The following is a 16788-nucleotide window of genomic DNA, read 5'->3' as shown; positions in this document are numbered from 1 at the left end:
TCTCCAATGGATGAAAGTGAAAAGTGAAAGTGAAGTTGCTCAGTCATGTCCTACTCTTAGCGACCCCATGGACTGCAGCCTACCAGGCTCCTCCGTCCATGGGATTTTCCAGGCAAGTATGCTCTAGGGATGTAATATACAGCATGGTGACAATACTTAAGAATATATGTATTCTATATTTGAAAGTTGCTAAGGGAATATATCTTAACAAGTTCTCATTACAAGAAAAAAATAATTGTAACTATATGCAGTGGTGATGATGCTATATAGACTTAATATAGTAATCATTTTGAAATACATATGTTTATTAAATCATTATGTCATACAAACACCTAAATTTAGTATAATGTTTTTATCAGTTATAACTCAGAAAATGTGGAGGTTCTGAAATGCTTTCTGTGCTGTTGAGAATATAAATTGGTATAGCCTCTTCTGGGAGTAATTAGGGGATATGTTGTTAGATTCAAGAGGTTTGATATAAACCTTTGATCTAGTATTACCACTCTTAGATATACAGATATTTTAGAATCTAATAGATATATTCAACAAAGTATTCAAAAGGATGGATATATCATCATGATTCCTAACAGAAAACTTAACCTAAGTATCTATCAGAAAAATTTACAAATTACTTGTGATAGTCATATGATAGAATATCATAAAGAAATTAATGAACTAAGTCCACATGTCTCTTATCATTGGTATATCTCAGAAATAATGTAGAGGGAAAAACAATTTTCATAAGAATGTATACATGATGAAAATATGTTTTATGAAAATAGAATGAAGGAAATGTACATGATGGAAAATATAAATATATGTACAAGCATACATACATGAAAAAGATAAGCACTGAATTAATAATTAGGAGGATAAGGTCATAAAGGGAAGAGGAGTGTCTGAAAATAATCTTGACTACTCATGATTTGTGCAGATTGCCAGTTAGTTGGGTTCTTGTGTATGGCATGAGGAGACTCTTCCAGTGGGAGAGTTTGGCACATTGCTCAAGCTCAATTCTCTAGAATATCAATGTTTCCTAACCCATAGTCACAAGGTGTAAGCTTGCCCATGATCCTCTGGTTTGGAGCAGCTAACATTTTCATACAACCCTAATAAATAGCTGGTCATCCTAAATTCTTACTGAAAGTGAAAGCATTAATCACTTCAGTCACGAGTGACCCTATAAACTATAGCTCACTAGGCTCATCTATCCACCGAATTCTCCAGGCAAGAATACTGGAGTGGGTAGCTAGCCATTCCCTTCTCCAGGAGATCTTCTCCAAAGGATCTTCTCAACCCAGGGCTTAAACCCAGGTCTCCCTCATTGCTCCTCGCATGGTAAAGAATCTGAAATTCTTCTGAGCCACCAGAGAATCACCTACTGTTTGGTACCAAATAGCTCATATATTCTTCCACTGACAAGGCCATTTTCTTACTTTGCTCTGTAAGATGAGAGACTCACAGACCAAAATTTACCACCTCAAAATATGCCTCTTTGGGATACATATTGATTTTGGGTGATTATTTTTAACAAACAGAAACATAGTCTTTTTACCTCCCACTTAGCTACCTAAGAATTGAGCTAAAGGGCATGTACCTAAAACAGAATACACTTCTGACCAAAGATGGGCCCTTATGGCAGAAAGCAAAGAAGAGAGGCTCTTAATGAAAGTGAAAGAGGAGAGTGAAAAAGCTGGCATCAAACTCAACCAAAAAACTTAAGATCGTGGCATCCAGTCCCATCACTTCATGGCAAATAGATAGAGAAACAATGGAAACAGTAAGAAACTTTGTGTTTTTTTTTGGCTCCAAAATCACTGCACATGGTGACTGCAGCCATGAAATTAAAAGACGCTTGCTCCTCAAATCAAAAGTTATGACCAGCCTAGACAGCACGTTAAAAATCAGAAACATTACTTTGCCAACTAAGGTCCATCTAGTCAAAGCTATGGCTTTTCCAGTAGTCATGTATGGATATAAGAGCTGGACCATAAACAAAGCTGAGCACCAAAGAACTGATGTTTTGAACTGTGGTGTTGGAGAAGACTCTTGAGAGTCCCCACCACTGCAAGGAGATCAAACCAGTCAATCCTAAAGGAAATTAGTCCTGAATATTCATTGGAAGGACTGATGCTGAAGCTGAAACTCCAAAACTTTGGCCACCTGATGCAAAGAACTGACTCCTTGGAAAAGACCCTGATGCTGGGAAAGATTGAAGGCAGGAGGAGAAGGAGATGACAGAGGATGAGATGATTGGATGGCATCACCTATTCGATGGACATGAGTCTGAGTAAGCTCTGGGAGTTGGTGATGGACAGGAAGCCTGGCATAATCCATGGCTGTAGTCCATGAAGTCACAAATTTTTGGACACGACTGAGTGACTGAACTGACTGACTGATGACCAAAGATATCTGCAATGACTATAGGCTAGGTTGCAGCAGTGGAAACTCAGCAGGGTCTAGAGAGCAGAATCCACTCTTTATCTCCTTGTCTCTGTACAGCCCAGCAAACATTTATTTATCAAACATTTACTTTTCCATCAATGTGGATTGCCTTTTTCTCCTTTGAAGTCCCAAACCACTACTCCCAACATTTTCTTTTGTCTCTAGCTGAAAATGTATTTAAGGCAGGGTTTCAGCTTGCCTTCTTTTGATAGCCCTTAAAAGAAACAACAACAACAAGAACAACAACAAACACACACCTCTCTTCCCAGTGCAAATTCAGAAGTTTCAATTGAATATTTCTTAAAACAAGAATAACAAGATTTGAAGCAAATATAACACCATGTTAAAAGTCTGTCAAATTGGATAGAAATACTTTGAAGTTTGTTTTACTATTCTGTATAACTTTTACCTACTTAAAATATTCTATAGTGGGGAAAAAAATAAAATTAAAGCAGTAAGTGATAAATTCAAAGTATGCATTTACATAACTCAAATAACCCCTTTATCAATATCCTTTGTAGAATCAATTTTTTTAAAATAAAATTTAACTTTAAACAACTAAGATCTAATTTGTCCTTATACACATTGAATAGAAAACTTATATTTATAAATATCCATATGTGTACATGCTAAGTCCCTTCAGTCATATCTGACTCTTTGCAACCTGATGGACCTTAGCCTACCAGGCTTCTTTCTTCATGGGATTCTCCATGCAAGAATACTAGAGTGGGTTGCTGTGCCCTTCCTGACCCTGGGATCAAACCCGACTCTCTTACATCTCCTGCATTTGCAGGGGGTTTCTTTACCACTAGTGCCACCTGGGAAGGCCCAAGAAATATCCGTATATATCTTAATATTAATTCATTTAAATACAGACAGAAATGTTCTAAAATATTATATTCATTACCATGTCATATTCAGTTTAGTTCAGTCACTCAGTCGTGTCTGACTCTGCGACCCCATGGACTGCAGCATGCCAGGCCTCCCTGTCTATCACTAACTCCCGTAGCTTACTCAAACTCATGTCCATAGAGTCGGTGATGCCATCCAACCATTTCATCCTCTGTTGTCCCCTTTTTCTCCCACCTTCAATCTTTCCCAGCATCAGGGTCTTTTCAAATGAGTCAGGTCTTTGCATCAGGTGACCAAAGAATTGGAGTTTCAGCTTCAGCATTAGTCTTTCCAATGAATATTCAGGACTGATTTCCTTTAGGATGAACTGGTTGGATCTCCTTGCAGTCCAAGGGACTCACAAGGGTCTTTTCCATCACCACAGTTCAAAATCACCAATTCTTTGCCGCTCAGCTTTCTTTAAAGTCTGACTCTCACATCCATGCACGGCTGCTGGAAAGACTGTACCTTTGACTGTATGGAACTTTGTTGGCAAAGGAATGTCTCTGATTTTTAATATGCTGTCTAGGTTGGTCATAACTTTCCCTCCAAGGAGCAAATGTCTTTTAATTTCATGGCTGCAGTCACCATCTGCAGTGATTTTGGAGCCCCCCAAATAAAGTCTGTCACGGTTTCCACTGTTTTCCCATCTATTTGCTATGAAGTGATGGGACGAGATGCCGTGATCTTAGTGTTCTGAATGTTGAGTTTTAAACCAACTTTTTCACTCTCCTCTTTCACTTTCATCAAGAGGCTCTTTTGTTCTTCACTTTCTGCCATAAGGGTGGTGTCATCTGCATATCTGAGGCTATTGATATTTCTCCCGGCAATCTTGATTCCTGCATGTGCTTTCTCCAGCCCAGAGTTTCTCATGATGTACTCTGCATATAAGTTAAACAAGCATGGTGACAATTTACAGCCTTGACGTACTCCTTTCCCGATTTGGAACCAGTTTGTTGTTCCATGTCCAATTCTAACTGTTGCTTCCTGACCTGCATACAGATTTCTCAAGAGGCAGGTCAGGTGGTCTGGTATTCCCATGTCTTTCAGAATTTTTCACAGTTTATTGTGATCCACACAGACAAAGGCTTAGGCATAGTCGACAAAACAGAAGTAGATGTTTTTTCTGGAACTCTCTTGCTTTTTCAGTGATCCAACACATGTTGGCACTTTGATCTGTTGTTCCTCTGCTTCTTCTAAATCCACTTCAAACATCTGGAAGTTCACAGTTCATGCACTGTTGAAGCCTGGCTTGGAGAATTTTGAGCATTACTTTACTAGCATGTGACATGAGTACAATTGTGCAGTAGTTTGAGCATTCTTTCTCATTGCCTTTCTTTGGGATTGGAATGAAAGTGACCTTTTCCAGTCCAGTGTCCAGTGCTGAGTTTTCCAAATTTGCTGGCATATTGAGTGCAGCACTTACACAGCATCGTCTTTTAAGATTGGAAATAGCTCAGCTGGAATTCCATCACCTCTACTAGCTTTGTTCGTAGAGATGCTTCCTAAGGTCCACTTGACTTCACATTCCAGGATGTCTGGCTCTAAGTGAGTGATCACAGCATTGTGATTATCTGGGTCATGAAGATTTTTTTTTTTTAAATAGTTCTTCTGTGTATTCTTGCCACCTCTTCTTAATATTTTCTGCTTCTGTTAGGTCCATACCATTTCTGTCCTGTATTGTGCCTATCTTTGCATGAAATTTTCCCTTGGTATCTCTAATTTTCTTGAAGTGATCTCTAGTCTTTCCCATTCTATTGTTTTCCTCTATTTCTTTGCATTGATCACTGAGGAAGAATTTCTTATCTCTCCTTGTTATTCTTTGGAACTCTGTATTCAAATGGGCATATGCCCATTATATAATATAAGATATCTTATCTTATGTTATCTTGATTTGAAAGATATCTTTCCTTTTCTCCTTTCACAGCTATTTGTAAGGCCTCATCAGACAACCATTTTGGTTTTTTGCATTTCTTTTTCTTAGGGATGGTCTTGATCCCTGTCTCCTGTACAATGTCATTAACTTAGGTCCATAGTTCTTCAGGCACTCTGTCTATCAGATCCAATCTCTTGAATATGTTTCTCCCTTCCACTGTATAATCGTAAGGGATTTGATTTAGAGCATATTATATTCACCCTATTCTTAATGTTGACCTATTTAAATAATTTCAGATATTTTCTGAGTCATAATTGTCAAAATATTTTGTGAATCGTATACTTTTGAATATTTTTATCTCTGAGAGTAGTCTCTGAATATTTGATATTCAAGTGAAACTTCAGCTTCCAAAAATGACTTTGTTTTTTAAGAAATATTTTGTGGTCTCAGCCAACTTCTGCAGTATCCTAATGGCTTATTTGTTTGCGTGATACATTTCCTTTGGTAGTAATTAGGAAATGCTAATTTCCTTCTCGCTCATAGGAAAAGTCTACAGTGAGTGCTCTTTTGTGAGATGAATTGCAGGTAGTATGCTTTAAGAACTGCACATATAACTAACCGCTGACAATGGCCAATATGACATTATTCTCTTATATAAAATATTCACAATTTAAATCATGATGCTAAAATCAAATGTTCACATTTACCTTTATACTCTAAATGAAATCCAGTGTAACTAACAGATCCATCACTCCGAAAAGCCAAATGCATGTTATTTGAGCTGCTTTCTATCCTCTCCGGTAATTTGCTGTCTTGAAAACTTCCAATCAAGGGACTATTACTGTCTGGCCCATCATATATATAGAGGAAATCATAGTTTGGTTCTATGCTAAAACTAAAAGAAAAGAAAAAAGAAAGGAAGGAAGGAAGAAAAAAGTGGAATGGTTATTACAAAGGTTTTAATCATAATAGTCCCATAAATTATATATTAATTCAATCATTATATTTAAAAATAACAGATTCTGTCAAAATAAGTCAATTTAAAAATTCCTCTGGCAACAGCACACTGAATATGCATATAAAATCAGCACTGGAAAAAGAAAGAAGACATCTTGATATTTTCAAGTATTTTTAAGTTGGCATTAGGTCTACAGGGAATACAAATGATTGTAAGGCTAACAATTTTTAAGCTGATAATTGATACAGGATTTGCAGTCAGAGTTTAGGTTCAAGATGCTTGTGTCCTTGTTAGCTACATATCCTTAAGTTACTTTATATCAGTAAAATGTGTAAGACATTAATTGTATTTTAAAATTTTTCACCAGATATTTTGCATCGCTTTTTGTTTTGTCCATGAATCTATTTGCCTTGAACTTCAAAATTTAAGAGCATTCTTGTTTTAAAACTGAACTCTACATACCAGATTCAAACAAAATTTGGAAAGATAAAATCTGCATTTAAATTACTCAAAGCATTGCGTATTGTACTAGGTATTCTTTTCCTTGAAAGTAAATATATTTTCTTCTTTTAGAACTTAATGTAGGCAAATTGAGCCAATACACTCTTCACCAAAAGTAAACAGTGTGCAAATAAAGACATTTTAGCACATAAACTATTCAAATCAATGTTTAAATGTTTCAAACTTGCATAATAAACTTGCCTTAACAACCTTCAAAGTATGAGAATCGTCCTATAATGATTATAGAACCCACATACTTAGAAAACTGAAGCCATAAATATAATGATTATTTTCCTAAAAACCTGGGAAGATAGTACACTCTATCTTTTACAAATAGTTTCATAAATATTAACTTGTTTTTTGTCAATAATCCTGTGGTATAAGGAAGAGACTATCATTTCCATTTTCCCAATGAGATCGTGATATGTCAGTAGTCTCTCTTAGGTCACATAATCAATGATACAACAGTAAATCAACTTCTGCGCACACACTTCATGTAATACAACCTTCTACAATTCAGTTATTAACTAAAACAATTTTAAAGTAAATTAAACCTTGTATCATGCATCCTGACATTTTTAATGTTTGTACTGCCATTTTCTCTACTGTAAAAATGAGAATAACAGTATTTACTTCAGAAAATTGTCTTATAACTGGGTCTTGGCATATAACCAACATTGCCATCAAGTGTTGCTTTGTTGTTACCATTATCAATGTACTACTACAAATTATAGAAATAAAAATTCCATATATTTATACTTTTGAAATTTTTCATGAATTTGAATTATCTTTTTTCTAGAGTTTTTTTTTTTTTTTAATCTAGGTTTCATATATTGGTTTCCTTTGTGTCTCAGCTGGTAAAGAATCTGCCAGAATTGCGGAAGACCTGGGTTTGATTCCTGGGTTGGGAAGATCCCCTGGAGAAGGGAAACACTACTCACACAAATATTCTGGCCTGGAGAATTCCACGGACCATATAGTCCATGGGGCCGCAAAGAGTCAGACATGACTGAGTGACTTTCACTTTCATATATTAGAAAAAATGTTCAGCTTAAAAATTTACATAAAAACCAAGCAGCTGTGATATGCTAGCAGAAGGAAGAGCTGTGTTACAAGAGCCAGCAGACTTTAGTCTTGGACACTAAGATCAGGAACATTTCTAGGCAGAAACTCTTTAAGTTGCTGATACCTAACATTCCCATTGAAATCTTAAGGAAAAGAATTTAGGCCTGGTTTTGTGATACAGCTGTTACTTCATGTGAGGAATCAGAGGCTCAAATAATATTATTATAAAATCATATGATATTACTCATTCAGATAGTAACTTACCCAAGGTAACACAAATGATAGCAACAGAGCTGGGGCTTAAACTCAGTAATTTCTTTTCCACACAAGAAGCTGCATCCTCCACTGTCAGTACTAACAGTACTAACTAACTAAAAGCTAACTTTTCAACTGATACTGCTAAACAACGAATGTAAATTTTGAACACCTCATGTAAAGTTCCATCAGAAGACAAATTCTGCTGAGAAATTACATGAAGATTACCCATCAAATTCTTGACAGTTGACTTAATGACACCACCAGAAAGAATGGTACATGGTACATATATATCTTCCCAAGCCCAATAATGGTGCTGCACAGATACTTCAAAGACATTTTTGATGGTGCGCATATGGGGAAAACATTCCTCAAAATGCTGACCTTTTAATCTTTAAGTTTAGGAAACATAGAATCTTTTGAAGCAATGATGGTAAGTTCAGGGAGAGAGGAAAGGTTATGAAGAGATAATGTTTCATGAAAATCAATAAACTATTCAACCTTTAACATGTTTCCTCTATACTGAAAACTGGTGAGTGATGCACACTCATTAGCCTGCAGAACTACATTGGAATCTACGCTGTTATATTTAAATTGTTTATTGCAAAATATTAGTATTGAAATTGGTAAAAAAAAAAAAAAAGTAAAATGTCATGTAAAAATAAATATTTCCTAGTGCAAATGCTAATGCAAAATAAAACAATTTTTAAGCTGTGGAAAGGGATAGGAACCCACCTGATAAATGCCAAGGAGATAACATAGTCTGCATTGACGGTGATGGTCCAGTCACAGTCCCTACTATGGGGATATGGATGAGGGAAGTTTGGCGAAAGAATAAATCCTGAAGATCCTGTTAAATTGCCTCCACAGGGTGCTTTAATTTAAAACAAACAAACAAAATCCCTTAAGTGATTAATAAAATTATCTATCAGTATTTAGAAAACACATATCTAAAAAAGTTTAGAGGTTTTTGTACAAACTCAATTTTTTATAGTACTGGATGCTTAAATACTGCATGATTTTTCAAGAAAGACCATTAAAATACTAAATACATGCATAGAGAGAATTTAGCTCCTTTATTGGATTTAAAAGACAAGAAAAAGTTACATTTATACTTCTCTCCCTTGCTATTACTATTTTGATTCTTATAAAAGAAACACATTAAGAGGAGTAAAAATGATTTCCTCATAATTACTAAGAAAAACTCTGAAGGTTACCGAGAAAAAAAGATAGAAACAAAGCAAAGCAAAATCTCTAGTAATATGTGGGATAATAGAATATGAAGTATTTGGTTCATTTTCAAATGTTCCCTGATACCTTTATTTATGGAAGAAGAGGCTTTGATAATAGTTAACATGTGAAAATGGATAACTGAGAACCAATATAACTTTATAATAAAACACTCCTAAACTGAATGTTAGGACTTCCCTGGTAGCTTAGCTGGTAAAGAATCTGCCTGCAATGCAGGAGACCTGGGTTTGATCCCTGGTTCAGGAAGATCCACTGAGTGAGGGCATAACAACCCATTCCAGTATCCTTGCCTAGAGAGCCTGGATGGAGAGAGGAGCCTGACGGGCTAGAGTCCAGGGGATCACAAAGAGACACGTCTGAGTGACTAAGCACAGCACAGAACAAACTGAATGTTAGGACATTCTTAAATTCTAGTTTCCTGACTTGTTAACGAAAATGGACAGTTACCACAGTTATTATAATGGCCTGACAAAGGTTTCTGTAACACTTCAGTGGAGAGGTCCAAAAAACTGTCAGAGAAATTCAGAGAATAGATTCTTTAAGGGATTATTGTTAGTGCCTGTTAAACACAGCTTGATAAGAAAATAATATTTAAAGTTGGCAGCTTAGGAAACTTAGAGCAATTGAGGTATGGACGGTCCTGGTGGTGGAGTGAGACAGTGTGGAGGTAAACAAACACGTGAGCACCTGAGAGAGAGTGACTGAGATGGAGACTGGGGTTCTTGTGGTGCCATATGATGTCTCGTGCACATATATCATCATTCTCGTATCTCAGCTTTGAAGTAACAGTTTTTCACAGGTAAATTTTATCATTGAGTTATAAGTTATACTGGATTCTTTTGACAGCACAAAACTGGTTTTCAAAGGAGAATTTTGATTCTGGCAACATTTCAGATTTTTGTTCTTTGCCTGAGCCCAGATATGTAATATTATTAGAATTTGGTAATCTTTATCATCTAAAATCACTGCAGATGGTGACTGCAGCCATGAAATTAAAAGACGCTTACTCTTTGGAAAGAAAGTTATGACCAACCTAGATAGCATATTCAAAAGCAGAGACATTACTTTGCCAACAAAGGTTCATCTAGTCAAGGCTATGGTTTTTCCAGTGGTCATGTATGGATGTGAGAGTTGGACTGTGAAGAAGGCTGAGCGCTGAAGAATTGATGCTTTTGAACTGTGGTGTTGGAGAAGACTCTTGAGAGTCCCTTGGACTGCAAGGAGATCCAACCAGTCCATCCTAAAGGAGATCAGCCCTGGGTATTCTTTGGAAGGACTGATGCTAAAGCTGAAACTGCAGTACTTTGGCCACCTCATGCGAAGAGTTGACTCATTGGAAAAGACTCTGATGCTGGGAGGGATTGGGGGCAGGAGGAGAAGGGGACGACAGAGGATGAGATGGCTGGATGGCATCACTGACTCGATGGACATGAGTTTGGGTGAACTCCAGAAGTTGGTGATGGACAGGGAGGCCTGGCGTGCTGCAATTCATGGGGTCACAGAGTCGGACACGACTGAGCAACTGAACCGAACTGAATTGAAGCATCTAAATAATGGGTGCCTGCTATTTCACTTCCCTATGACCTTCTGCAACCTTGCCCTCAGTGTCACTGTAACAACAGATGACTACTCTGCCTAGAATATTTATTTGCTTAGCCTTAATTTATTTACCCTATCACCTGTATGTTTTTGTGATATCATATCAAATGATTAAACAGACTATCTCAGCTTTCTCTAGATCTCCCTCTTCAAACTTTAATGCTCCCTGAGTATTTTTCTCTATCATCAGAGGGTAATGAGTCCCTCCTGTTAATCCAGGATAACACCCTACATTTGGTCACACAGTTTCTCTTTTTGAGAATTATGTTCATTCATCTCCTTTATTCTCTGGCTTCTTCCTTGTTGTCCACAGGTACTCAAATCTCTTTCATCCTAAAAATAAAACAAAGCTCCCTCTAACCTATTTCCTTTCACTTTTTTTTTTTTTTTTTTCAGCTGAAAATATTGAATTTTACCTAACAGTTAAGAAATTCCTTTATCCTTCTGTGTTTGGTTATATGGGTTCACAGTGAATATCCTCTCCTTACCATCTAACTATATAAGGTTCACTTATCTTAGATAAAACCTCCTAAATAAGACCCCTCAGTTTTCTGTGACAAAACCAGGCAAAGACCTTGTAAACTCCCTTTCTTTGACTCAAATGATTAGTTGAATTGCTTGTACTCACAGATCAATCACAATAAACTGCATACAACCAAACTTTGCTCAATTTTCTCTCCTTTCTCTAGGTTCTTGGACTCTGGTTCTCCTTCAGCCTTGAGCCGGCACACAACCTAAGGACAGGCTGGACCCAGAGAACAACATTCTGGGCCACCCTTTCAACTCACTTCCCACACCTTGCTCTTTTTTCACCTTGTGTACTCTTTTCTATAAGAGCAAAATCCCTTTTTCCTAATTTCTCAGATGCTTGAAGATGTTACTTTCACATGTTTTCCTATCACAGTAGTCTGTTCCTGCCCCCATCCTGTAATAACCGTTTTTAGCTTGCAAATGATCACCACAATGAATTGAGTGAACATCTGTCTTATCATAGAGATAAAAAATTAAAGAAAAAATTAAAATTCTTGTGATTAGAACTCTTAAGATTTACTCTAACAATTGTTACATATTCATATAAGATACAGTTGTGTTTCATATCATATTATACATTATATCACTAGGACTTATTAACTGGATAGCTAAATATCCTGTGTTTTTAACCATCTTCATACAAGTGGCTTTCCCCAACTCCCTGACTCTGGTAACCACAAATCTGATCACTTTTTCTATGACTTTGATTGTTTTTGAATTACAATAGACCTACAACACTCTGTTAGTTCTTGGTGTATTACTTAGTGATTTGTTATTGCTATATATTACAATGGTAAAATTCTATAATAATTCATTTTAATAAAATTATCTCCTTAATTATTTTGAATTTATTTATTTTTATTTTACAACTAAGCCTTCTAAAAAAGAGTCTAATCTCATTCTCTTTCATCACATATGTACTATATGTACCTATAGGCAGACTAACATAATTAGCAAAGAATGTCACATTGGAAAAAAAAATATGGTTTCTTATTTTTCAAAGAAAAGCACCAAAGTATTTATCCTGAGAAAACTTATGTCAGGCATAGAATTTTTTCATTTTAAATTACAGAGAGACAATAATCTTTTAATTCCTTAGGGATTCTCGATGTCTTTATTTGTTCCTCCCCACTTCTCATTCTCTCTCCAGCCATTGCTATTTCTCTTAGCCCCCTTGCCTCTGACACAAACCCTTCTTAGCTCATCCTCAGATGACTTTGGTACTGACAACAAAGATGCAATTTCTGTCTTTATCTTTCTCTTCATATCTGTAATCATCCTTAACTGTTGACTTTCACCTTAAACTCACTCTCCTTTTGGAATTTCACTGTTTTTTTTTTTTTTGATGTCTTTGTACAGACCTCAGTTTTATTGGCAAGCAACACTTTCACTTCATCTTATAATTTTGGTAATTTTCCTGAATTACTTCCATAATCATCTCTAATTTACACTCTATTACATTCTTCCCATTCAGTTCAGTCAGTTCAGTCGCTCAGTCATGTCTGACTTTTTGTGACCCCATGAATCGCAGCACTCCAGGCCTCCCTGTCCATCACCAACTCACGGAGTTTACTCAGACTCATATCCATCGAGTTGGTGATGCCATCCAGCCATCTCATCCTCTGTCGTCCCCTTCTCCTCCTGCCCCCAATCCCTCCCAGCATCAGAGTCTTTTCCAATGAGTCAACACTTTGCATGAGGTGGCCAAAGTATTGGAGTTTCAGCTTTAGCATCTTCCTTCCAATGAACACTCAGGACTGATCTCCTTAAGGATGGACTGGTTGGATCTCCTTGCAGTCCAAGGGATTCTCAAGAGTCTTCTCCAAAACCACAGTTCAAAAGCATCAATTCTTTGGTGCTCAGCTTTCTTCACAGTCCAACTCTCACATCCATACATGACCACTGGAAAAACCATAGCCTTGACTAGATGGACCTTTGTTGGCAAAGTAATGTCTCTGCTTTTTAATATGCTGTCTAGATTGGTCATAACTTTCCTTCCAAGGAGTAAGCATCTTTTAATTCCATATCCAAACTGTTACTTTATCTTCCACTTATATACTGATAACTCCTTTTTCCTATCATCTCCAGCAGATTTCCCTGATTAATTCTAAACCATATCTCCAAGCTTACTGATTTATCTCTCTACCTGATAGCCTATGGGTACATCAAACACAGAATATCCAATATACCCAAACCTTAACTCAAATCTCTCCTATATTCCTAGGTTGTTTAATTGTCACTATTATCCATCCACATATATTCCCAAGGTAGGAACACAAGATTCTTCCTTTTCTTCACTGCCCCTTTGACTCCAGTCTATCAGTAAGCACTACCAAGACACCATTTCATAGTTCTTCATAGATATTTCACTCTATCTTTTCTTCTCTAATACCACATTTTTAGATCTGACTCTTAAATGCCTCCAGAATTATTGCTTTTTTTGGTTTGTTTTTCATGCCTCTAGTATAATCTAGCATAGTCGGACATGACCAAGTGACTGAGGACACATACAGTGTAATCTATTTCCTCCAATACATCTTCCAAGTAAATCCCTTCAGTTGTATCTGAGTCTTTGTGACCCTATGGGCCATAGCCTGCCAGGATCCTCTGTCCATGGGGTTTTCCAGGCAAGAATACTGGAGTGGGTTTCCATGCCCTCTTCCAGGGTATCTTCTCCACCAAGGGACTGAACCTGCGTGTCCTGCACTGCAGGTGGATTCTTTACTGCTAAGCCACTGGGGAAGCCCTATCAGATTATACCCATGCATAAAATTCTGCTGTTACTTCACACTGCCTAAAAGATAATGCCCTGACTCCAGTACAGCTTTCATGCCTTAACCCTTGCAACCTTTCCATTTGCATCAACCACCAATCTATACACATAATTTACACTCAAATAATTATTTAGTTGTTCCTTGTATTAACATGCATTTATGCATCCTATTTGGAGAAGGCAATGGAACCCCCCTCCAGTACTCTTGCCTGGAAAATCCCATGGACAGAGGAGCCTGGTGGGCTGCGGTCCATGGGGTCGCTAAGAGTCAGACATGACTGAGCGACTTCCCTTTCACTTTTCACTTTCATGCATTGGAGAAGGAAATGGCAACCCACTCCAGTGTTCTTGCCTGGAGAATCCCAGGGACGGGGGAGCCTGGTGGGCTGCCATCTATGGGGTCGCACAGAGTCGGACACGACTGAAGCAACTTAGCAGCAGCAGCAGCATGCATCCTATTTGTTTTTCCTGAAGTGTCTGTTTCCCTTCTACATCTGTGTGCCTCTTTATTATGTCTCAAGATTCATCACTACCTCTAGGGAGTTTCCAGTAGTAAAGAATTCGCCTGCCAATACAGGAGACTCAAAAGACATGGGTTCCATCCCTGGGTTGAGAAGATGCCTTGGAGAAGGAAATGGCAATCCACTCCAGTATTCTTGCCTGGAAAATCCCATGAACAGAGGCGCCTGGCCACTACAGTCTGTGGGGTCACAAAGAGTCAGAAATGACAGAGTGACTGAGCACACACCAGGGAGTTTTCCTAGAAATTTTCAGCCAGGGCTTTATGGCAGCTCTCTCTAGAACAACCTGGTATTCATAGCAACGTTTGCCTATCTCTATCACTTTCCTTACTATATATTATTTAAATATTCCTTTCAGGTGTTTGCATTCATCTTTAACCATAACCTAAAAACTGTCTTATATGTTATTTTCTATGTGAGATTTAGCATATACTACACATTCTATAAATGTTGCTGAATTGTTACTGGCTCCTTGCATTCCTTGTGAAGATTAATTATGACTAGATTGAATGACAACCTAATTTGTAGCTACATGCTTTGATAAAAATAATGGCATATTTTGTCTTTGGAACTTTTGAAATCAAATGTGAATTTGGAAAGTATTAGAAAAATATGTCTAATAGCAAATGCATATATGTATGAATTAAGGCAAGAATATTTTTGTGTTTTCTTTCACATTCTAAGGAAGTGGTGTTATTTGTAATTTGGGGGGACTGTGGTAGCAATTTTACTGGTTTGTTTCAGTTTTATTTTTCACAGGAAATAGTGATCTTTTATCATTAGCAATTTTATGCACATGCCACATCTACATTTACATTTATAGTATATATTCTTTATCACCTAGGATATAGGCAAATCCATTATACATATTTTAAGTAACTTACTGAATATATTTTGTGATTATACTACTCTTTGAGCATAAAGTCTTTTAAAATTCTTTTAATTCAATTATTTAAATTACTTATTGAGGTTTTCCTGATAAATTTCATTGCTGCAGTAGATTCTGAAAATCTGTAAAACCTTTGAGACAAGCAGAGACATTATCTGACATTTGTATAAATCCCAAACAAATCAACAATAAAGAAAATTATCTTTGCTTTAAATATATAAAACTTTAAATAACATTTGGAAAATACATTTTTATTTTTATATACCTAATCATAAAGCACCAAAAATAAGATTCTCTTTAAATCAAATACATTAATGAATTAAAATTTTATTTAGGTTCCATGGAATTCTGACATTAATGAACTGTTCTGAGTGTAGTTTCTATGAGACAGTTAAACGGAAAACTATTTATAATGGTTTTACAATATTATTATTTTTTCTCCCCAATTCAGTTTTACTTGTGTCTACTCTCTTTCTCAGCAGTCCACCCACACTAATGGTTTTGCTATTTACCTTCATGTTGAGTGCTGTTACTTTCTATCTGGCAATGCCAAAGTAATCTTCACACTGTCAATTTTGTTGGAATGAATTCTATTAACTCTTTTAAAGATGACTGTCCTTCTGTTTGGTATTTGCTATAAGGCTGACTACTTCTACATACAAGCAAAATGCTTTATGCCCCCATGGCCTGACACATAGACTTATGAAGTTTCTAAAAAGTTGAGGGTTTAATCTTTGGCATAGTATTTCCAATCATGGACTCCTTTCTTATCAGTTTCAGAGATCAAGCTCTCTGCAGGCTCAGCAATTTTTCAGACTTTTTTTTAGGTTATTTTCTTCTGAGAAGCTCTAATGCATATCCTCTCCTCAAGTGATCTTTCCCTATAAAAAAAAAATAATACACAGCACCAAAATCCTTATAAAAAATTCTCCAAACCTGCTCCATTTAAGTAAAATTTAGTGTTCAACATGTTTTTCCTAAAATTATTACCTGCTGACTAAAGTCTTGTCTACAAATGGAATTTTATAACAGCCTATTTAGACTCTGATGCTGGGAGGGATTGGGGGCAGGAGGAAAAGGGTATGACAGAGGATGAGATGGTTGGATGGCATCACTGACTCGATGGACGTGAGTTTGAGTGAACTCCAGGAGTTGATGATGGACAGGGAGGCCTGGCATGCTGCGATTCATGGGGTCACAAAGAGTCTGACACGACTGAGTGACTGAACTGAA

At 36.8% G+C, this 16788-nt stretch overlaps 1 protein-coding gene across 1 annotated transcript in view; it reads right to left on the bottom strand.

The window, feature by feature from the left end:
• CSMD3 (CUB and Sushi multiple domains 3) overlaps positions 1-16788 on the bottom strand; it is a 1470240-nt gene that overhangs the window by 334605 nt on the left and 1118847 nt on the right. Inside the window, exons 29-30 of the mRNA NM_001424929.1 lie at positions 8727-8865; positions 5920-6107 (exon numbers count right to left, since the gene is read on the bottom strand). Of these exons, the coding sequence (NP_001411858.1) occupies positions 5920-6107; positions 8727-8865 (327 nt within the window). The remainder of the gene's footprint in view (positions 1-5919; positions 6108-8726; positions 8866-16788) is intronic.

This window comes from Bos taurus, chromosome 14 (assembly GCF_002263795.3).
Source record: "Bos taurus isolate L1 Dominette 01449 registration number 42190680 breed Hereford chromosome 14, ARS-UCD2.0, whole genome shotgun sequence".
Classification (NCBI taxonomy): Eukaryota; Metazoa; Chordata; class Mammalia; order Artiodactyla; family Bovidae; genus Bos; species Bos taurus.
This window is presented reverse-complemented; position numbering and strand designations above follow the sequence as displayed.